This window comes from Gopherus flavomarginatus, chromosome 12 (genome assembly GCF_025201925.1).
Source record: "Gopherus flavomarginatus isolate rGopFla2 chromosome 12, rGopFla2.mat.asm, whole genome shotgun sequence".
Lineage (NCBI taxonomy): Eukaryota > Metazoa > Chordata > Testudines > Testudinidae > Gopherus > Gopherus flavomarginatus.
This window is the reverse complement of record NC_066628.1, coordinates 2,637,956-2,660,485: the sequence shown is the minus strand read 5'-3', so window position 1 is coordinate 2,660,485 and position 22,530 is coordinate 2,637,956. Positions and strand designations below refer to the sequence as shown.

At 53.6% G+C, this 22,530-nt stretch overlaps 2 protein-coding genes and 1 long non-coding RNA gene across 15 annotated transcripts in view; 2 read left to right on the top strand and 1 right to left on the bottom strand.

The window, feature by feature from the left end:
* Nucleotides 1–1,423: 1,423 nt before the first annotated feature.
* On the bottom strand, nucleotides 1,424–10,385 carry LOC127032965 (uncharacterized). 2 transcript variants are annotated; one of them, XR_007768986.1, is made up of 2 exons: nucleotides 7,187–10,385; nucleotides 1,424–2,102 (listed from the first exon to the last, which is right to left on the bottom strand). It is a non-coding gene; the product is annotated as an uncharacterized LOC127032965 (long non-coding RNA). The 2 variants fall into 2 exon arrangements; XR_007768987.1 differs by lacking the exon at nucleotides 7,187–10,385 and adding an exon at nucleotides 3,492–3,606.
* A 3,509-nt stretch (nucleotides 10,386–13,894) lies between these two features.
* The window catches only part of LOC127032955 (uncharacterized), a 33,752-nt gene continuing 25,116 nt past the window's right edge, over nucleotides 13,895–22,530 (top strand). For 9 of the 12 annotated variants that reach the window (XR_007768980.1, XR_007768979.1, XR_007768981.1 and 6 more), the window contains exons 1-2: nucleotides 20,907–21,004; nucleotides 22,086–22,294. The gene's annotated coding sequence lies outside the window, so the exon portion shown is untranslated. Of the gene's footprint in view, nucleotides 14,012–20,906; nucleotides 21,005–21,107; nucleotides 21,203–21,550; nucleotides 21,624–22,085; nucleotides 22,295–22,530 lie in introns of those variants that run through there. The other 3 variants (XM_050920626.1, XM_050920624.1, XM_050920623.1) reach the window with 3 other exon arrangements.
* On the top strand, nucleotides 15,877–17,739 carry LOC127033099 (WAS/WASL-interacting protein family member 1-like). The gene is made up of 4 exons (XM_050920902.1): nucleotides 15,877–15,933; nucleotides 16,071–16,343; nucleotides 16,549–16,678; nucleotides 17,080–17,739. Exons 1-4 carry the CDS (start codon nucleotides 15,926–15,928, stop codon nucleotides 17,737–17,739), a joined length of 1,071 nt encoding a protein of 356 aa, XP_050776859.1. The 5' UTR covers nucleotides 15,877–15,925.

Sequence of the window (22,530 nt, the reverse complement as noted above, 5' to 3'; positions counted from 1 at the left end):
TGGTAACCAGAGGCCAGATCGAATTGCTTTGCCTTTTTTCGGTCATTTTAAATTGTTATAACCCAGGGATGGGGCGGAGGGAAAGGCCCTGAAGGATGGGGAAAAGGTGGGGTCTGTCTGGAGAAGGGTGGGTGGATTTCTAGTTTCTCTCCAGTATAAAGAGTGCTGAATTGGAGTCGCTCCGGATTCACGCTGGGGTTACTGAGATCAGAATCCAGCCCTGGCGTCACTGACTGCATTGCGTTTTCCTCTCGTCCCCTACGGGCTGGCTGTGTGGGTGGGACGTGGCAGGGGTGCATGCATGTTTTCCCGCTGCCCCCTGCTGGCTGGAATTAAACCTGCTGGTCTGTGTACCATAAACCCTATACTGCTAATAGCTTAAGGAGATAACTACCTTGCTCAGTTTATACCCAGGGGCTGTCTCTCTGAACTCCCCACCAGCACAATGTGTGTGTGTCAAAATTATAAATCCGGCAGCTGGCCGGTTTGCTTTCACAGCCCAACCCTAAGGAACGGGCTTTAATCCACTTTGCTCAGCGTGGTAACGGGCTGGCTCAGAGGGAGAGCCAGGGCCGGATTAACACAGGGGCTTTAGAAGCTGCAGTCCAGGACTCTGGGCTAAGGAGCTGCCCGGCACAGCAGGGCTCTGGCAGGCTGCCTGCATGTCGTGGCCCCACATCGCTCCCGGAAGTGGCCAGCTGCTGGAACTGGCCAATGGGAGCTGCAGGGGTGGCGCCTGCGGGCGTGGGCAGCACACGGAGACACGCTGTCCCTCTCCCGTGCCGAGGTGTGCCAGCAGCCAGAGCCTGCACCTTGCACCCCAACCTTCCCCCCAACCCCCTGTCCCAGGTCAGAATCCTCCTCCTGCACCCAAACTCCCTTCGAAAGCCCACACCCCACCCTGCACCCCAACCCTCTGCCCCAGCCTGGAGCCCCGTCCTGCACCCAAAACTCCTTCCCAGAGCCCGCACATCATACCCCCTGCACCCAACCCCCTGCCCCAGCCCCCTCCTGCACCCAAAGTCCTTCCCAGAGCCCGCACATCATGCCCCCTGCCCCCAACCCCCTGCCCCAGGTCAGAATCCCCCTCCTGCACCCAAACTCCCTTTCAGAGCCCTCACCCCTTCCTGCACCCAAACCCCCTGCCCCAGCCCCCTCCTGCACCCAAAGTCCTTCCCAGAGCCTGCATATCATACCCCCTGCACCCCAACCCCCTGCCCCAGCCCTCTCCTGCACCCAAAGTCCTTCCCAGAGCCTGAACATCATACCCCCTGAGCCCCAACCCCCTGCCCCAGCCCCCTCCTGCACCCAAAGTCCCTTTCAGAGCCCACACCCCAACCCCCTGCCCCAGCCCCCTCCTGCACCCAAACTCCCTCCCAGAAAGAAACGACTATAACGCTGTTCTAAGATAAGACGTAGGCTATTCTGAATTCACGTAACTGTATTCTACGTTTGAAGGCTGAAATGTAACCCCAGAACGGCTTGATGTTAATTAAAAGGCAAGTTGAATACAGCATTAGTAGCCTTGATGCCACGACTGTGATCATTTCTTTTTAAATTAGGAAAAAGATGTGAATACAGGGGGCCCCACAAAATCTAAATGCCCTGGGCCCACAGGAGACTTAATCTGACCCTGGGGAGAGCGCTAAGTGGGGCGGCGCGCAGCTGGAAGGCACCGGGTCGATTAAAAGGGGCAGTTGACACAATGAGCTTGTGTCCATCCTTGAGTCTGTTTTACTGCAGCTAGTGTTGGGTTAGAAGCCGTACCAGTGTGTAACAGAAATGGTTTATCCAAGTCATGTTCAATAACATGATTGAATCTCTTTACAAACTCAAGGTAAAACTTGGTTAGAACAATAGTGGATTGCATCCGCTGTTGCAGCAGGATTCCTGTATGTCTCATGGGATCTTGCCAAGAGCTAAAGAACATCATACAGCTACTTTATCCACACAAGCTCTGGCAAATCTTTGGAACCCAATTAATATCGGGACAATGTTGTCCATAGTACAGGAATCTTGGCATTTAGCCGTCAAAGCAATATGGTCGGGTGCCTCAGTTTCCCTTTTCCATACAGCACATCGGGTCTGGAATGTCTTTTCCCCTGTGAAAAGTCCCAATACTTGTTACAGGCACTAACTGTGAAACATCAGCATTACAAGGCTTTTTAACAGCAAGCGTGTCCTTATGTACCACCCTTAGCACGTTTAAGGGATTTGCCAAAAGATTAGGCCCATTGTACATTTTCACAGTTTTTGGTAATACCAACACATTAGTTACAAAAACCGTCATTAGCAATAACAACAAATGTATCGCAAGTGTCCATCTACAATCACATTTGTCATGCCGCACCTTTGACCCAATACCATTGGGGTTTGGGCATTTTAGGGTTACCCTGTGGCTTCCCTTTGCAAAATTAAATTCTCTCTTTCCTCCTCGTCCTGAAGGATTGAACCCCGATTCCTCTTGCTTAACAGAATTCACTGGCTGATGGGGGCGGGGGCTCTCTGTGCTAACAGCTGTTAGCAAAAAGAACAGAAGTATTTGTGGCAAGTCTTCTTTCTCCCCCAGTCAGTCAGGTAATTTGCATCAACACAGACACGAGCTTTTAGATTCTCAGCTGCTACCAATTCCAAGGCTGGACTCTGTCTTACAGAGATACCACACAAATCCAGAGGGTCTGAGGGTGAGAATTTGCTCGCTCTCCCCTGCATTCTCACGCCTTCAGCCATAAAACTGTTCTGCTTTGACACACCAGTAACCAAATCTGTCCTCTGAACCCAAGACACAGACTTTTCACTCACAGACTCTACATGGAGACATTCCTGTTCCAACACCACTGGCCAAACCCAGCCCCTTGCTCATAGGGCTGTGTGAATCCCTTAACAGCTTTTACTCCATCTGAGACCTTCTCAAAGCCACCCACACTGGATCTGGCTAGTAACTTTAAGATGGGCTCTCGCCCGCCCTACCTTCTAAGTAGGCAGTGCTGGTTTCCCCCTTTTTGCCTTATTCGTACTTCCACACTAAGATGGGGTGCCTAACTTCCATATGCTAATTGACCATCTACCTCCTGCTCATTAGCATTTGGGTTAATTAGTTGCCATGGTGCAGCTGTGGTTAGCACAGGTAGGTTTCCATTATGCTCAACAGCCTGGCAACTTTCCCTGAGATCCCAAATCCTGAAATCCTCTCTTCACCTTCTCCCATCACGTACCCCTCGGTTTCCTGGAACACCAGGTGTGTACGGTTCCTCAGGCCTCGGTTATGCTAAGTTGATTGTGATTCAGGCCTTAGGCCTGCAGGACATTACATAACAGCCTGCTAGCTACCTCTATCTTATCCCTATAACCCACCGCCAGCTTACAGAAGGGGTGGAGAAAATGCCTTGCCATGAGAGAGTGGAGGAGCTCACGCCGTTTAATTGAGTACAAAAGGAAAATCAAGAGGCAATTTGATTAATGTACAAGTAACCTTCATGAGGAGAAAATACCTGGTACGAAAAGCTCCTTTAATCTCGTGAAGAGAGGCCGATTAAGAACCAATGGCTGAGAGGTTAAAGCCAGACAAATGCCAAGGAGGAACAAGGCACAAATGTTTAACATCAAGGGAACTGATGTCTTCTAATCCGGATCGGTTGCCTTTCTGGAGGATACACATTTGTGAACCACAAGTTCTTGAGCTCAATACAAGGGTGTCTGGGTATTTAGGGGCCCGTATTATGCAGGAGGTCAGAGTAGATGATCTACCAGCCGGAAACTCTGCGAAGCTCTGGAAATCCCGTGGGATCTCACTGTGGAGCAAATGAAACTCTGGCAAGGCAGCTTTCAAATAGTTGGTCTAAAACAAGGAGAAATGCAACCTCTGAAAGGAATTCTCACGGCTACATGTTCCTGGTAACCCTGGGCTGGATGGAAGAAGCTGGTCTGACGCGCCACAGGAATCTGGTCGCAACTCTGAGCTCAGCAGCTTCTGAGGCTCTCAAAGACTTCAGGGTTGTTATACCCGATAGACAGTGCTGCCCTCTGCTTTCTATCCGACACTTGTCACTTAGGTGCTCTCTGGTTTCTCTGGTGCTCCAGACAATGGCCAGGAGATGGCGGTGGCGTACCAGAAATACGCCTGATTCAGGGAGACAAGGTGGGTGAGTTAGTTTATTTTACTGGGATCAGGGTGAAAGAGAGAAACTTGCAGAGCTCTTTTCCGGATGTGATTCTCTCATGGGAAGATTTTTCAGTTTCAGTTTCATCCTTTGCCATTCATGGGGTGTCTGCATCAACCTACACAACTAACAAGAATTTGCTCCTTTGAACACTCCAAAGCTGGGTGCTTCTACCTTTCCATATTTCCATATTTCCTTATCATTGTTCGCTAAATAGGGTTAAGTTGTAGGATTCTGGAAGTATAAGATTGATCAGTTGTCAGAAGGGATAATTACCTATTGAGTATCTAGGTAAGTAGAGTTGAAACGCAAGACCTGCAGGCTGTAAAATTGTAGCTTAGCCATACCGGGCCTTAGTCTTAGAGCTAAGAAATGCTGACATAAGTAAGTGACTGAATAATAAGCTGATGCCATAAAATTACGGGGAAAAGATGTACCAATGGGTACATGCCCGGATGGGCGGGAATGGTGTCCCTAGCCTCTGTTTGCCAGGGGATGGGTCACTTGATGATTCCCTGTTCTGTTCATTCACTCTGGGGCATCTGGCTCTGGCCACCGTTGGAAGACAGGATGCTGGGCTAGATGGACCTTTGGTCTGACCCAGTCAGGCCATTCTTATGTTCTTATTGCGAAAAATGAATTGTAGGATTAATTTTGACCACAAGCTACCCGGTAGTCGCATTGTTCTAACACGTGTTCTAACTGCAGGGTATGAGGTATGGTCAGAATCATGTTATAAAAGAGGGGGTGCCCGGATTGGGAAAGTTGAGTTCCCTACGGGAAAACTCCAGCAGGAACCATTGCTCTGCTGATGGTCAGTTGGCAAGGCAGCCATCAGCCCCAAAGAATATCGCTAAGGATGTGAGGATGTTTATAGGTGTAATGTGTGCATAGGTTGGTCTAGGATTTCTATGGGCTTGGGTAATCATAACTTTAACTGTAACTAGCGTAAAAAGTTGTACAACAAACTAGACGTTGTGCTTGTGAATGTCTGTGTGGTCACTGCCCTTGGTCTCTGTGCGTTCCTAGAGACGCCACATCTGCAGCAAGTAGCGGCCGTGACTTTCACTTGCTTGAGCTTGAAACTACAGGCCCCAGAGCCGAACCCCCGGTGGTGTCAGACCACATTACACAATTCACTAGAAATAAAATAAAAGGCAACAGTTCAAAAAGAAAAACCGAACAGAACCTTCTAGTTCCTCTAAATTGGGTCAGTATTTTTTACAAACATTTCTTTGATTTCATTTTGTAGTTGGGGGTGACTCATGGGAGGGACACAAAGGGGGGCACCAGCTAAAGGTGGGGCACGTGACCTCCCCATGTGCTCCCCCCATGACTCCTCTCCCAACCCTTCCTGGCATGCTCAGAGTTTGCTCCTGTCCCCAGAAGCTGAGCCTGGGTGGGCAGTGTGGCTGGAAGACAAGAGGCTCTGGCCCCACCACTTCCCTTTCGGCTCTGACCCCGCCCCTTCCTCTCCCCACCTGGGCTGGCTGCTGGGGTCACTTGACCCCTTGTGCCTCTCCCACGAGTCACCCCCAAGCAACACCAAACAGAAGTCACGGGGCAGTTTAAACACACATAGAAAATGCGTATCGGTTCATAAAGATGGACAAAAGTAGGGTTTTCAACTGGGAGTGAAAATATTTGGCATGGGTTTTGGTGGCATCAGTTAATCCCCTTCATGAATCCTCCCGTTTTCGTTGGCTCAAAGAGCAGGCCATTCCTAACAGGGTTAAAGCAGCAGTTGTCCAGTCATGTCTGTGCAATCTAGTTTCGCTGTGCAATCAACTATAAGGATACGACCTGTTGCCGCCTCCTTTTTAACAGTCAACAGTATTTGTATCGCTGGCCAGGTGACCAGAAGATAAGAAGGTTCTTGTCCCAGAAGCAGACAACTCAGAGCTAAAACCCATGAGTTCAGTATCGTGCAGGGACCCTCGGGGTGGATGACAAGGGCACACACACTGAGGGCAAAGTGCAGCCTTAGAGAGCTGTATTAAGCCAAGAAATAAATCCAGAAAAGCGCCAAGCCCCATATGAAGATAGGAATAGGATAGCTTCAGGGATATGTGGCACCATTCCTTGCATAAGCTCTTGGACCTGCATTCTCACACCCTTCCTGGAGGCCCTGGTGGTAAGTGATGAAGGCCCAGTCCTGCCTCTGGCGTGCCCAGAGAGTCTGACGGGCCAGGTTCCCCCATGCCCAAGGTTGATGGCAGAGAACAGTAGAGCTGAAAGGTCAAGTGGTGGGAAGGGCTCTTCCAAGGTAAGCTCTCCGTAATGGGAAAATCTCCCCTCGACACAGCGGTTTGCCCTGCGGCAGGGCTGGAGCACCATTGTGAATGTTTGTGCTAACGCTCGGCCTTCCGTGCCCAGATCTAACTTCCTCACCCATATAATACTGCGGTGCCCTAGTCCTATAAGTTAGCCTATTAATGCTATTTTAACTCTGATACCGTTTGTGCCTGGGGGTGGGGTGGGGGACGCTGAGAACGCTCAGTCAGGACAAACATCAAAGAACAGGGCAGAGACCCCCCAAAACTGATGGGTTTAATCTAATAATTAGATTCACTTAGCCAGCAACAAAACAGCGTCTACGACACCTTCCTGGTTACAGAGACGCCAAAACCACAACTCCCTTAAAGCACCCCAGCCTGGGGCTTTGTCACGGGGCAAGTACACCCCGCCACTGTGGGATGGGGCAAGGGTGTGGTAGCCCTGTGGTTTAGTCAATATGGCTGCCCTCAGCCTCAGGACCACGCGGCCCCATGACCAGAGTCAGTAGGGCTCCCCTTGGCTGTAGTGAAGTGTGGACCAATGGCCGGAGTCCATAGGAGGGGGTTGGTGGGCTGCCCCCCAAAGAGGGTGGCTGGGGTAGGGGGACCCGGGTCCTCCCTGTTCCACTGGGTCCCATCCCATGGCCTTGTAGTGGCAAATGGGTTTGCCACCCAGTGGGCAGGGAATCCCCCTGAAACACACCAAAGTTGCAGGGACACTGGCTAGTCCCTCCCTGAGCTACTTCTTACCATGACTCCTGCAGCTGAAGACTAGGCACCCTTGGAGCCTCCAGGCCCCTTGGGCGGCGCTGCTCCCAGACACTGAAATCTCCCTGGGGCGTCCACAGGTTCCTGAGCACCTGTCTGGGTCCTGGCGTTTCCTGCTCCCACGGTCTGCGGTTCTGGCTGCTCCCAGGCTTGAGCTGGCGCAGTGCGTCCTTCCCCCTCGGCGGTCAGCCCAGACTGAGCTGAGCTGCTCCTTTTTATACCGCAGCAGCCGCGGTTGGAGCATGCCCAGTAGGGGCGAGGGGGCGTGGCTTCTGCTGCCAAGAGTGCTGGCTTAACCCCTTCCTCTCCAGTGTGGGGCAAGTGCACCCCATCACAGGCTCCCACCCAGACAGCCAAGGCAAATATGGTGAGGATTACTGAAAATCTTGTTCATCACACATGAAGGTCTACCAGTTTCAAGGGATCGGACACGTCACCCACCAGGTCAATGAATATTTCAGATCTCACCCAAATACGCATTTACAGCCAATTCTTATTAACCAAACTAAAGTTTATTAAAAAAAAGAAATGGAAGAGCGTATTGTGGTTAAAAGATTGTACCTACAGATATGACTAGCGTTCTTAGGGCAGGTTCATAGTAGAGATGGTGGGGTGCTGGCTTGCAAAGAAGTTCTTCCCAGAATCAGTTCATTGGCTTATAATCCAATTAGACAGTCCATAGAGAGAGTTTGTTCAAATTTTTCCACGAGCAGCAGCAGGGTGATCCAGACTGGAGCTGGACACCTCTGTCTTGCAGCTCAAGCTTTCCCTGACCAAGTTTAAGCAGATCTGAGAGGACAGGATGGGGCCCTGAGAGTTCTTTTATAAATCGCTGGCAGGCTATGGATAGCCTCGTGACAGCAGCTATTCCTTGGGTGAAGAATAGGTAATATACATTGCGGCTTTGCAGTAAAACCTCCTATTGCCTATGTATACAAAGGCGATTGCATTCATCAGCATAAGGTAATTCTCCATTAAGCCAATTCATAGTTCACTACAGACTTCAAAGAGAAATAGAGACAATGGTATTATCACACCCAAGTTCCATCTAAACGTTAATATCCCCTTTTGATCCCTGAATCAGTAGAACATAGTAACAGACAGGAATTGTCTGGTTACATCGTTAACCTCTAACAAGATATCGGGAAACACAGATCAATACAATCACTATCTTCTTCCAATTCTCTACCAGTACAAGTCTACATCTGAAAGCTCTAGTCTATCTAACATGGTTTCGTTAGCTATTTATAAGGAATAGCCTAATTATAATGCACATACTTTTATAATGTCTTTCAAGGTAGAATTTGGGCCATTTAGCCTGCTAGTCGCTTAACCTTTTCTGGCCCCAACTCATTCTCTACACCTCTACCCCAATACAACGCGACCCGATAGAATACAAATTCGGATATAACGCGGTAAAGCAGTGCTCGGGAGGGGCGGGGGTTGCACACTCCGGTGGATCAAAGCAAGTTCAATATAACGCGGTTTCATCTATAACGTGGTAAGATTTTTTGGCTCCCGAGGACAGCGTTCTATCGGGGTAGAGGTGTAGTTCCTCAGACTGAGAGGGAACCTCTAGGCCCTCTCTCTATGCCACAGGTCGCAGGCCTACCCTATTTAACTAGACTTATGCTAACTTGCTGAAGCCAATGTCTTACAGGGTACAGGCCTGTAGGTTCCTTGCATTACAGCTGAATACAATAAAGGTTAAATCAGCCCTATGGGCTAGAAATGAATCAATCTCCACAGGAAAATAGGCACTTAGATTTAGGGTCGAACAGCTTGTCTACATGGGGAAATTGAATGGAAATTTATACCGCTACATAATTTCTCCTCTTTACACACCGTCAAGTACAGACTGGCCACATGGGGAATCATGCTGGTGTTGCTAGAGTGATCTAATTATTCCCTATAACTACGCTGGTTGATTTCCCCATGTCGACACGTTCACAGACGGCTGATCTTTGGTGAGTTCTTTAGCGCCTTATGAGGTTAGAGAAAGAAATATACAGATAGGTGGATTTCCTAAAAACTTCCTGACTTAGCTGACCAACAGCAGTTTAAAGGTTCGGGGATACGCTTAGCTAAGCGAAAGGAAATTGATTTATATATTGTACTTTCTAACCACCTCCATCATTGGTCATTTTAAAATCAGGGATGGGAAGTTGATCTAAGAGATCTTACTCTAGTCCAAAGAGGAATTAATTCAGGGAAGTCTTCGGGCTGGTGTTACATAGGAGGTTGGAGTAGATATGGTAGTTTCTTCTGGCCTTAGATTCACAGATTATATCCCTGGAGGAATATGAGCTCCCAGTTTCCATTTGGGTGTCTTTCTATAGACCGTAAGTCTTGTGTGTTGGGGGTGCACCATCAGCCTTCTACTGGCTGAGTGTCTAGGGGGCATGGAATTTAAGAGGCATCAGATGGGGGTGCACACAGGTCGGTGGCTAAATGTTTTGGCCGTGTCAGTGTGAGGGGAACCGAGCGGCAGATTTTTGATGTGGGGGTGGGACAGTGCCATAGCTGTTAACATTCTCCATACACAGTCGCGGCGGATTTGAGGTCTGTTTGTGCCGCATCATGTTGGCACCAGGAACGCTGATGCAGACCTCACGATCTGGCTGAGCTCTGAGGACGGCTGTCTGACAAGGCAGATCTTGAGCCAGGCTTCTGCAAAGAGAGAGGGGGAGGGAGCAGGGAGAAGGGGAGTGAAATAGAGGTGGGCATAACATCCCCTCAGTATCCTCCTATCCTGGTCACATGGGGGCTGGGAGCCAGGACTCCTGGGTTCTCTCCCTGGCTCTGGGAGAGGGGAGGGCTGGTGGTTAGAGCAGGGGGGACTGGGAGCCAGGACTCCTGGGTTCATAGGCACCAACTCTGTGGGTAGTCTGGGTCTGGAGCATCCATGGGGGGAAAATGGTGGGTGCTGAGCACCCACCGGCAGCCCCCCTATCAGCACCTCCTCCTCCCTTCACCCCACTCCCACCTGCTGCAAACAGCTGTTTGGTGGCATGCAGGAGGTTGGGGGGAAGGGGAGAGAAGATGTGGTGTGCTGGGGGACAAGGGCAGAACAGGGTGGGAAGAGGTGGGACTAGGGTGGAGGTGTGGCCTTGGGGGAAGGGATGGAGTGCAGGTGGGGCCTGGGGCAGATCCAGGGGTCACGTACCTGTGCCTGGGCTCTGTCCCGGCGCTCCCAACACCATCGGCAGGAATTGGGCTAAGATGGGGATGAGCATCTTCAAGGCCTCAGGGATCTTGGGGAGTAGTTTCAGGAACATCCTAAGGAAAGCCACCCTCTTGGTGGCTCTGACATTGTAACTGACCTTCCCATCGATGACGCACACGTCTACTGTATTCTCCCCTTTCCCGGAGACAAAGACCATCTCACCCTTGTCGCACTCAATGACCAGCCGGGCGTTCTCCTGCAGGCAGCCCGGCTCAGCGGAGAAATCCCTAACGGCCACGTTCAAGGCCTCCTTGACCTTCTCGGGAGCCCCTGATAGACCCCGCACCTCTCCCCGCACACTCTGCAGGTTCTCAGTGCTCAGCAGCCATTCAGAGAGACGCATCTTCTCCCAATACATCGCCCAGCTCTTCACCTTCACCTCATAGCTGGGCTTCCCGTCACAGCAGGTCACGGAGACCTCGCAGTCCCCATCTTCAGACACCAGTCGCAGCTTCGTCTCGTCCCAGGCGACGCACATCCTGGGGTTGTCCCGGACGCACTCCGGCTCTTTGGGGAATTCCCTCAGCACCAGATCGAAGCAGCGTCTCAGCTCCTTGGTCATCACCTCCCAGGACTCCAGCCTGTCGCGAATTCTCTGCAGGTTCCCCACGCTCAGCCTTTGTGGGCGGGAGCGTAACCTCTCCTGATACACCGTCACCGTGGGCTCCTTCACCTCGTAGCAGGGCTCCCTCTCACCTTCGGACACAGTGATCTCACATTGCCCCTGGCCTGACACAAACACCAGCTCGGTGTGCTCATGCCTGATCACCATCCGGGCGTTGCGCTTCACACAGTGGGGCTCCCGGGAGAACTCCTCCAGGGCCCGCTCAAAGCAGGCTCCCAGCTCCTCGTCCAGCAACCCCCACTTCTCCAGCGCATCCCGCACACCCTGCAGGGACTTGGTGCTCAGCTTCTGGGGACGGGACTTTAACCTGGCCAAGTACACCCGGGCCGTTGGCTCTTTAACCTCATAGCAGGCACCATTGTCAGAGATCCTGATCTTACATTTGCCCTTCCCAGAAAGGAACGTCAGCTCAGTCTCATCGCTCTGGATCACCATCTCTGCGTTGTTCTGCACACACGGGGGCTCCTGGGGAAACTCTGCCAGGGCCCGCTCAAAGCAGGCTCCCAGCTCCTCGTCCAGCACTCCCTGAGTCTCCAGTGCATCCCGCACATCCTGCAGGGTCTCCGTGCTCAGCAGCTGGGGACAGGAGAGTAACCTGGCCAGGTACACATCCCCTGTGGGCTCAGCGACATGGTAGTGGGGTTTCCCTTTGCTATGACACATTGTGATTTCACACCTGGCCTTTCCAGACCCCTCGGGTCCTGTTGCCTCAGCTCACGGGACACGTTCCAGAGGGACTCAGGTTCTCCAGCCGCAATGACGCTGAGCTGCCGGCCGTGGTTTGCCCGGTGCCCCTAACGCTGGTTCTCTGTTGACGATCTAAGGCGAGGTGAAATGCACGAGCAGCATGCTTGGGAAATTCCTGCTTCGTCCAGCGGCTGCTCCTCCTGCAACCTGGAAGATGAACGATATCTTTTCAGCTGGGGCTCGATGGAGAGGGACAAAGAGCCACTCGAACCGATACAGCCAGATCCCCAACAGGAGCAACTCGGCACCGCTCCGCTGTCAGAGCGACGCCCAGTGACCCCAGCTGGGATCTGGCCCCATTGATTCTGGTGGAGCGACGGCCGATTTACACAGTCCTGCCGGGCAACTCTCACTGTGGTACCAGGGGCTACGCTACAGACACAAATAGATTTGAAAAGAGCGAAACCCCACCACTACCCTGCAGGGAATTGTTTCACACCTTGTGGCCCTGCAACAATTTGGGTGATGCTCATGAATCATATTTCATTAGACCTTAACCAAAAGACTGTTTCATGGCACGCGGCAACTGAAGGGCGTTTCCTAGCAGCAGTTTCTGTATTTTTACATTTTCAGTGCACAAATGGTCGATGGACATTCTAAATTGAGTAGAATTTCAAATATATTATTGAAAACCTTGGAACCCTAAGATCAAAACTAAAATTGAAAGAAGAGGGACCATATTCTGTTCTCAAACATGGCCTCCCGGTAACATCAGACCTTTGTGTAGGACCAAAAGCAATTAATTAACTATGGTAAAAGGTCCATCTGTCTGGAGATCATCCACAACAGAACCAGAGGTGGCTCCAGGCCCCAGCACGCCAAGCGCGTGCCTGGGGCGGCAAGCCACGGGGGGCACTCTGCCGGTCGCCGCGAGGGCGGCAGGCAGGCTGCCTTCGGCGACATGCCTGCGGAGAGTCCACTGGTCCCGCGGCTTCAGCGGACCTCCCGAGGGCAAGCCGCCAAAGGCAGCCTGCCTGCCGTGTTTGGGGTGGCAAAGTCCCTAGAGCCGTCCCTGAACAGAACCCTTTTATTTGTGGGGGAAGCCAGTTTACAAAGGGGTACCTAGATATAAAATTGAACTGGGAGCTAGATCCTTAAAAGAAGGGGCATTCTGGTGGAAACACTGGAGATGAAACTAGAAGCAGAGGAGCTCTGAAAAGAAATGCAAATATGGATAATGAAGAAAATGGATAATGCAGATAAAAAAAATTGATAACCCAGAACACCACTGCTGTCTTGCTGCCAAGCATCACTTCCCTTCTCTGATCGTTTTCCTTTAATTTCTTCAGGACACACACACACACACACCACTGCCCTAGCAGCAAAACGGGTCCCAGCGCCACTATAGTGAGCGACTACTAGCCTGTTTTAGAGACCCATCACGGACACAAATATAAGACAAATTACGAGAGCATTTTAATCTCCCTGGACACTCAGTGACAAACTTGAAAGTTGTCGTACTTAAAAAAACTTCAAAACCAGACCTCGGTGTGAAACTGCTGAGCTAATTTTTTTTTTACTTCAAGGTCCCAGAGACATAGACAAGGTTTTTAAGTCGAGGCTAAAAGACCAAAAACATAAAGACACTTGATCCTGGCCTTGGATAAGCCAAGAAACTACTCACACTTGATCTGAGCTCACAGAGAGCTGAGAAACTGCTGTGCTGGAATCCATCTGCAAGTTTGACTGCATCACACCCGGCCTGAATAGAGACTGGGAGTGGCTGGCTCACTCCAAAAGATTTTCTCCCTTTTCGTATTCACAACTTCTCATCAATAGTTAGTAATGGGCCACATCCCGCCTGATTGTATTGACCTGCCTAGTAATGCTACACACTCATCTCTGCAAGTATATATTTATTCACCTGCCAAACTCCACCTTGCTCTTCTGCATCCAATGAAGTGGGCTGGAGCCCACAAAAGCGTACGCTCAAATAAATGTGTTAGTCTCTACGGCACCACAAGGATCCTGTTCTTTTTGCTGATACAGACTAACATGGCTCCTGCTCTGAAACTTATGTTATGTTGTCACTTTTCTTACCTTACTGCTAGCCCGGCACTACAGTCTGGACTCCAGAGGCGAGAACTGCAGAGCGCTGTAATGTGAAAACACAAAACCCTGGCACGTTAAATCTTTTAGCCGGCAAGGCAGCACAACAACTGGCCAGCTGGCAACCCTAGCACGCCCCACGCTCATCCCATTGCCCGCGGTAGGGTGGCAAAGGGGTTTTCCGGCTGGGGCTGTGAAAATGGCGTCCTAGGGGATGGGGTGTCTTCTAGAGGCGGAGGACTGTGGGCTCAGGGCTATGTGGGTGGAGCCAGAGCCAGACTAACTTTTTGTGGGCCCGGCACCAAACATATTTGTGGACCCCCACTGGGGAAATAGGGCACGTGATGGGGGTGGTCTGCAGAGCGAGGGGACGGCTGGGGGCAATGCGGCGCTAACCCACAACTGCTAGACGCACACTGGCCTGTCCAGCCCTCTGCTGCCAGGGTGTCCATTCCACACTGCCCCCCTGCCCGGTGCCCTGCCCCCCCCGACAAGCACCACCATGCACAGAGACCTCCCCCACAGATCCCAGCGCCCCCTTGCCCAGAGACCTTCCCCACAGATCCCTATGCCCGGCACCCCCTTGCCCAGAGACCTTCCCCACAGATCCCTACGCCCGACACCCCCTCGCCCAGAGACTTCCCCACAGATCCCTACGCCCGACACCCCCTCGCCCAGAGACTTCCCCACAGATCCCTAAGCCCGACACCCCCTCGCCCAGAGGCCTCCCCACAGATCCCTACGCCCCAGCGCCCCCTCACCCAGAGACCTCCCCACAGATCCCTACGCCCAGCGCCCCCTCGCCCAGAGACCTCCCCACAGATCCCTACGCCCAATACCCCCTCGCCCAGAGACCTCCCCACAGATCCCTACGCCCGGCACCCCCTCGCCCAGAGACCTCCCCACAGATCCCTACGCCCAGTGCCCCCTCGCCCAGAGACCTCCCCACAGATCCCTACGCCCAATACCCCCTCACCCAGAGACCTCCCCACAGATCCCTACGCCCAGCGCCCCCTCGCCCAGAGACCTCCCCACAGATCCCTACGCCCGACACCCCCTCGCCCAGAGACCTCCCCACAGATCCCTACGCCCAGAGCCCCCTCGCCCAGAGACCTGCCCACTGATCCCAGCGCCCCCTAACCCAGAGACCTCCCCACAGATCCCTACGCCTGACACCCCCTCGCCCAGAGAACCCTGCCACTGACCTCCCACCACAACTGCACAGCACCCTGCACACCATACCCCCCGCCCAGCTCCCCCACCCACAGATCCCTACGCCCAGCGCCCCCTCGCCCAGAGACCTCCCCACAGATCCCTACGCCCAATACCCCCTCGCCCAGAGACCCCCCCACAGATCCCCTACTGCCCAGCACCCCCTTCACAATCCCACCATCACAGCTGTACAGCACCCCTTATTTCTGAGGGAATTCTGCATCAGATTGTGTGCGTACTACTTTACAATTCTGCAATTTATTTTAACAATAACTAAATGTGGAAGCTCCACCATGCAGACAGTCGCCTGTGCTCCCCCCTGCCGCGGTGGAGCTTCCACATTTAGTTATCGTTAAAAGAAATTGCTGAATTGTAAAGTAGTATGGGGTGGATAAGGGGGGGGTAAGAGGGTTCTGTGTGGGGCTGGATACGAGGGAGGGTAAGAGGGTTCGGGAGGGGTAAGAGGGTTCTGTGGGGGGTGGATAAGGGGGGGTAAGAGGGTTCTGTGGGGGTGGATAAGGGAGGATAAGAGGGTTCTGTGTGGGGCTGGATAAGGGGGGGTAAGAGGGTTCTGTGGGGGGTGGATAAGGGGGGGTAAGAGGGTTCTGTGGGGGGTGGATAAGAGAGGGGGTAAGAGGGTTCTGTGTGGGGCTGGATAAGTGGGGGTAAGAGGGTTCTGTGGGGGGTGGATAAGAGAGGGGGTAAGAGGGTTCTGTGTGGGGCTGGATAAGTGGGGGTAAGAGGGTTCTGTGGGGGGTGGATAAGGGGGGGTAAGAGGGTTCTGTGGGGGGTGGATAAGGGGGGGTAAGAGGGTTCTGTGTGGGGCTGGATAAGGGGGGGTAAGAGGGTTCTGTGGGGGTGGATGGGGGGGTAAGAGGGATCTGTGGGGGGTGGATAAGGGGGGGGTAAGAGGGTTCTGTGTGGGGCTGGATACGAGGGAGGGTAAGAGGGTTCTGTGGGAGTGAATAAGAGGGGGGGTAAGAGGGTTCTGTGTGGGGCTGGATAAGGGGGGTAAGAGGGTTCTGTGGGGGGTGGATAAGGGGGGGTAAGAGGGTTCTGTGGGGGGTGGATGGGGGGGTAAGAGGGATCTGTGGGGGGTGGATAAGAGGGTTCTGTGGGGGGCTGTCTGGGTACAGGCAGCTCAGTGGGGGATCTGGATGCACAGGGAGGTGCCAGGTACAGGGGCAATGGAAGTCTGCAGGGGGGGAGCAAGTGAAAGTGGTTGGAGCTCGGGTGCGGGGGTGCAGGGGAGGTGGGGGGTTCACTTGGGTGGGGTCCAGGTGCAGGTCGTTGGAGCTCAGCGGGGGGGGGTGCAGGGGAGGTGGGGTTCACTCGGGTGGGGGTCCAGGTGCAGGTGGTCAGGACTCTGGGGGGGTTGGGTGCAGGGGAGGTGGGGGGTTCACTTGGGTGGGGTCCAGGTGCAGGTCTTTGGAGCTCAGCGAGGGGGTGCAGGGGAGGTGGGGGGTTCATTTGAGTGGGGTCCAGGTGTAGGTCGTTGGAGCTCAGCGGGGGGGTGCAGGGGAGGTGGGGGTCGTTTGGGTGGGGTCCAGGTGTAGGTCGTTGGAGCTCAGCGGGGGGGTGCAGGGGAGGTGGGGGTCGTTTGGGTGGGGTCCAGGTGTAGGTTGTTGGAGCTCAGCGGGGGGGGGGTGCAGGGGAAGTGGGGGTCATTTGGGTGGGGTCCAGGTGTAGGTCGTTGGAGCTCAGCGGGGGGGGTGCAGGGGAGGTGGGGGGTTCATTTGGGTGGGGGCCAGGTGTAGGTCGTTGGAGCTCAGCAGGGGGGGTGCAGGGGAGGTGGGGGTCGTTTGGGTGGGGTCCAGGTGTAGGTCGTTGGAGCTCAGCGGGGGGGTGCAGGGGAGGTGGGGGGTTCATTTGGGTGGGGGCCAGGTGTAGGTCGTTGGAGCTCAGCAGGGGGGGTGCAGGGGAGGTGGGGGTCGTTTGGGTGGGGTCCAGGTGCAGGGGTTGGGGCTCAGCGGGGGGGGCAGGGGAGGTGGGGGGTTCACTCGGGTGGGGGTCCAGGTGCAGGTGGTTGGGGCTCAGTGGGGGGGGTGTCTGAGGCACTCATCGGGATGGTACAGATGCAGGGGAGATGAGGCTTGTCAGGGTGAGGGTTTGATGGGCCTGCTGGGCCCCCACATCCCCCCTGCCCCCACTTCCCCATCCCATGCCCCTTCTCCACCGCTCCATCTCCTCCCCACCCCACCCCCTTCCTTCCTCACTGCCTCTTCCTCCCGCCCCTGCTTCGCCCGTCCGATGCCCCTTCCCCACTGCCCCATCTCCTCCCCACTGCCTCTTCCCCCATCCCCCCTTCCCCTACACCCTTCTCTTTCCCATCCCATGCCTCATCCATCCCCACTGCTCCATCTCTCCATCCCACCCCTTCCTTCCCCACTGCCTCTTCCCCCCACCCTCACTTCCCCCAGCCGTCCTACCTCCACATTCCCATCCCCTTCTCTTCTCCATCCCACCCCCTCCCCACCCCGCCCCACCCCAGCGCGGGCACTGACTGTTGCACAAAATGAAGGCTGGCCCCCGGGACGCGGAAAGAGCAGGACTAGGACCCAGAGGGGGTGTCCAGCTGCAAAGTCCAGGTTGCTGAGCAGCAGCTTCTCTTTTCAGCCGGGCTGCGCAGCCCTGCGGTCACAGAAGTGGGGGGAGGAGGGGGGCAGTGGCATGTGACCTTGCAGCCCCACGTGGCCCCACAGAGCGGAAAAGGTGGTTCCTGCCTGGGAGGCAGGCCCTGCTTTGGAGGTGGCAGCGCCAGCCGCAGGAAACGGGGGAGGAAGGGGGCTCCATCTATGCTCCCAGAAATCAAACAGTGTGTTTACAGCTCCGGCCTGTCTAAAGCATCCTCCTAAAGACGGGCTGCATGCCGGGATCCCGGGGGGAGAGTTTCCCGCCCTGTGCTGTGCAGGCGAGATCATCAGAAGGGCCCTTCGTGGGTTTAACCCCTGCGCCAGCCCTGGGACTTTGCAGGGAACCGGCGCAAAAGCCAGGAGAGAGGAAAATGTGAGAAACATCAGTGCCGCTTACTGGGGGCAGCCAGCAGCGAAACTTTCCCACTTCTTCCAGCTCGTCCAGCGTGCAGTGGGCTGAAGGCTTCAGACCCGCCCCAGCTGGGACAATTTTCCCTTTCCCTTTCACTGTTCACAGCAAATGAGCCAAGAAGCCAGAGAAAAGCAGAAACCTTCTAGCTGGAATCCTGCCCCGTCACACGACGTTATCACTGAGCATTCAGACACAGGCTGGTCCCGAAGACAGGGGAGCAATAGGTGTGTTCGCCAAGGACACGGGGGACAAGTTTTAACAGTCTGCAACTTCATGAGTTCCCCTCTCGCAGTCTGCCTTTCCCCCGGGCAGCGAGGAGCAGGAGCGCCGGATGCTCCCTAGAAGTGGGGGAATCACTGGCGCTGTCCCATCCCCCTACACCCGTGCCCCACTTGCTCCTCTCCGTTTCCTCCCCACATCACTCACTCTTAAGGCAGGAAAAAAGTCATGGGGTTACAGCCCTTTGGTCCCTCTATTCAGGTGTCCCTGGCAATGCCCCGCTAATAGGGAAGGGAGGGGAGGATGAAGCAGGAAATTCCCACAGTTGTTGGGTGGGGCTGATGTTTGACAGCTGGGTCAGGGCAAACTGTTATCAACACTGAACAGAGCAGAGCACCACGCCGGTGGAGTCTGACAACCAAAGGGAAAGAGCGTTTAACCTCCTCAGCTTCTGCGGCCATGAGTCAGGGCAGTGGCTTCCCTCCGAAACGGAGGTTTGCTGTCAGTTGCTAACGAGAGAGGAAAAGGGGGGATCTGTGAGGAGATTTTCTGTCAGTATTTGGGGAACAAACCGGGACCACTGGGAGGGGACTTTTGTACCCAACTTTAGTGACCAGCTCAGGGCCGGATTCTTAGCTTGTGGCCCTAGTGTCAATCTGGTATCTGATCTGGGCCAGATTCTGATCTCAGTGACCTCTGGTAGGTAGGTGAGATTTCTTCCTTTCCTCCAATTGTCTCTCTCCCCCCACCCCATCTAGGGGCAACACTGATACTCCCTGTGATATTCGACAGCCTTATCGCCCCAAACTGAGACCATTTTACCTTGTGTCCCCTTCGGGTGCTGAAACACAAACAGCCAGAGAGTCTGAGCTGAGCCCTGAGGTCTAGGAACCGGAATCCAGGCTCTCCTGAGAAAAATTGGATGAACTTTGGCCATTTGTAGGGCAGAGCCTTGTCCACCCGCTCCGGGAAAACTGGACACCCTGGAGTTCTGCCTCCAAACGGAGCCTGGGCTTCAGCAGAACTTGGCCTTTGCAGGACGAGATTTTTCTTTCCCAACAGGGTAGCGAAAAGCAAAGCAGACGTCCCTGAACTGTTGAGTGTTGCCGACGTCCTAAGAGTTCAGGGCAGACTGGAAGCCCAGGGGGAAATGACCAATGAGCTGAGAACGTGTATGGACCTCAGGCTGCAAGGGCTCAAAGAAGAGCCCTCGGGTATACACGACAAAGCCCAGATGTTGATCCAGGGCAGAGGAACAATTTAAAGCTGGAGATGGGGAAATGAGATCTACGTGTATTACAGCAACGGGTGCCCCGGTCTGACATGAAAGAGCCAACCGTGGAGGTTCATCTGGCCCCGCTGCGCTCCCACGCAGAACGGCTCCGTGTGGAGAACCTGCTGAGAGTGCAGAGCTGACTGCAGGCCGTGGAGAAGACGACCCAGCTGCTGAAACAATGCTCAAATGGCTGTAAAATGGTTGGAGACCACTGCCCTACAAGAACAAAAGCTATCCAGATTATGAGACCATTAGAAACAATCAGCCTGGGGGGGTTATAAAGGGTGTCTCTTGTCAGACACACACAAGTGGTTTAAAAATCACCATTTCCCCCCAATGAAATCTATGCTGGGTTTTGTTAATTCACTTTCTGGCTTCTGAGTCTTAACTTGACCCTCTGACTGGGGTCCTGGGGGGCCACTCAGAGGGCACGAGCAGGGCAAACGGCAAAGACTGCGAAGAGGATCTCCTAAACTGGGGCATCACGGAGTCCCCGGGCGATGCTCTGGAACTGCTCCCCACAAGGCCAGGCAGGACTTTGGGGAGCCTCCTCTCCCTTGGAGCAGACTTGTTCAGGGCAAGAAGCTCCCATGGCTTCACCTCCTGGGTCTCTCCTTGGAGCATTCAGCATCCTCTGCCCCTCCTTGCGCTTCCCACAGCGAGCCTGCCCCAGCGGGGTCCTGGGGGGGGCCACAGGGTCCTGCACCCCCACTTTGCAGTCAGACGTGACTCTCAGCCAGCCAGTAACACAGAGGTTTATTCGATGACAGGAACAGGGTCTAAAACAGAGCTTGTAGGTACAGAGAACCGGACCCCTCGGCCGGGTCCATTCTGGGGGGCAGTGAACCAGACCCCCCACGTCTGCACTTCACTCCTCGACCCCAGCCAGCTCCAGACTAACAACCCCTCCAGCCCCTCCTCTCTGCTCAGCCCCTTTCCCGGGCCCTGAGGTCACCTGATCCCTTTGTCTCCAACACCTTCAGCTGGCACCTTTGCAGAGGGGGGGCCCAGGCCATCAATTGCCAGGATACAGAGTGTCAGGCATTTAGGTGCACTGGCCCTTTGCTCTGCCAGATACTGAAGAACTGCCATGGGGACACTGAGGCACCAACACAGTATTCAGAGCAAACATTACGAACATTCCCAGTTCGTCACATGGGGGTTTATTAGGGACACCCAGGCAGCAACAAAACAGCTTCTACAACACCTTCCTGGTTACCCAGATGCCAAAACCGCAGTTCCCTTGGCTTAGGGCTGGTTCGGTGCCTCTTGCTGGGTTTGTTACTGGCTGTCTTCATGGCTCCAGGCTTCCTGCAAGGTTCTGCAGAGGGATCTGAATGCCAAAGCAATGCAGAGAAGAAGAGTTTTGAAGTTTCATCCCTTTGGGGAAAAACAATCCAGGTTGGTGTGACCTGGTTCAAAAAGTTTAAGATGAGAGGGGACTTGAAAGGATCTAAATATGACAGGGAGAAAGACCTCACCGGGGAACTGATGGGCGTGAGACTGTGACTGCCACAACTAGGCCTTATGGCAGGACCTGAGGTCTCTTCCAAGCCTAATCTTCAAGGAGTCTATGTTCTAGATCACTCAGGAGCCCTGGTAAGCTGGGCTCCTGAGCATGAAGAAACTGTTCATTGTTTTAGGATCAGTTTTCTCTGCAATGCTCTTGTCCTGGATAAATAGTATTTTGCGTCATGAAAGCCACCTGGCCACTGGATATCCCTGTAATTGTCCCCAATGATAACAGAACTCCGCCCACAATTTCAACTCCGCCCACCACCCAAGCGCCACCCTGAAGTCTCTCATAAAAGATCGTGCAGATTTTAGAATAAGCTAATCCTCCTTTCTTGACTGCTTGGAACAACAGCAAAATAGTTAACAATCAAACCATATAAATAGTCGCCATTAGGTTTCAGAGTTAACATCCTCCTGAAGTGAATCGGGGTAGCTCACAGCCTTCAGACATGTTACTGCAGGCTGCTTGCTGATTCAGACAGATGTCACAGCCTCAGTGATACAAGTCTGAATTTTTCATCGGCACCACGAAGGCCAGAGATGAAGTGTTTTAAATGAAAGCTAAGAGTTGGGTTTGTGTGAGTGTGTGTTGAGCCATGTGAGTTCTGAGTTCGCCTCTGCAGTGTGTATCTTGTTATCTGTGGATGGTTATGTATATGTTGCATAGTTGATCTGTGTGTGTGTGTGTTGATCTGTGTCTCTGTTGTATGTGTGATTGTGTAGATGTGTCATCTGTGTGCATTTTGTTTTTGTTTTCATTGTGTCTGTTGAAATTTTGTGTGGGTGCATAGGGGGGTTGATTTGTGTTGGTTTTGTGAGTGAGCGACGTGTGTTGATCTGTGTCTGCTGCATGCCAGCAAGTTGGTCTGTGTGGTTTTTGAGTACTTGGCTGGCTGGCTGGGGGTGTGTGTGTGTGTCTTAAACACCCAATACACACACCCTCTCACATCCCATCTCCCTCCCTCAGGTAGCTTTGAGCTGGGCTCCCAGCCCGTTTGGCTCGGGGAACCCCCAGCTCCGATTACGGTAACCGGAGTCAGCGCCTGTGTTATTCAGAGCTATAAATAAGGGTCTGGCAGCTTGACATTTGGAGAGAAAGTGAAAGTGTCGGTTGTTGTGAAGCAGGGGACAGAAGCTGGGACAATTCCCCCCCAGACGCTTCCCCAAACCTGGCAGGTAGGTCACATTCCTCTTCCTTTCCTCATCGTGTCTGCCCCGGCTGTCCGAGCTCAGCTCTGCCATGGTCCCCGTGTCCCTTCATCCCCGTGTCCCCTTGAGAACAGGCTAACTCGTTCTGTGGCCTGAATTACCCCTTGCACTCTGAGCCCCGTGGGAGCCGGGAACACAAAGCCTATGGACGAGAGAAGCCATTTTGCCGTCCTGTCCCACCGCTCAGGGGGCCTCGGGGCATA

Excerpts from the sequence above, each read along its gene's own strand:
- LOC127033099 (XM_050920902.1), top strand. Across the intron at positions 16,344-16,548 it reads TTCACTTGGGTGGGGTCCAG|GTGTAGGTCGTTGGAGCTCA; the intron begins GTGCAGGTCGTT and ends AGTGGGGTCCAG. Across the intron at positions 16,679-17,079 it reads GTCGTTTGGGTGGGGTCCAG|GTGCAGGTGGTTGGGGCTCA; the intron begins GTGTAGGTTGTT and ends GTGGGGGTCCAG.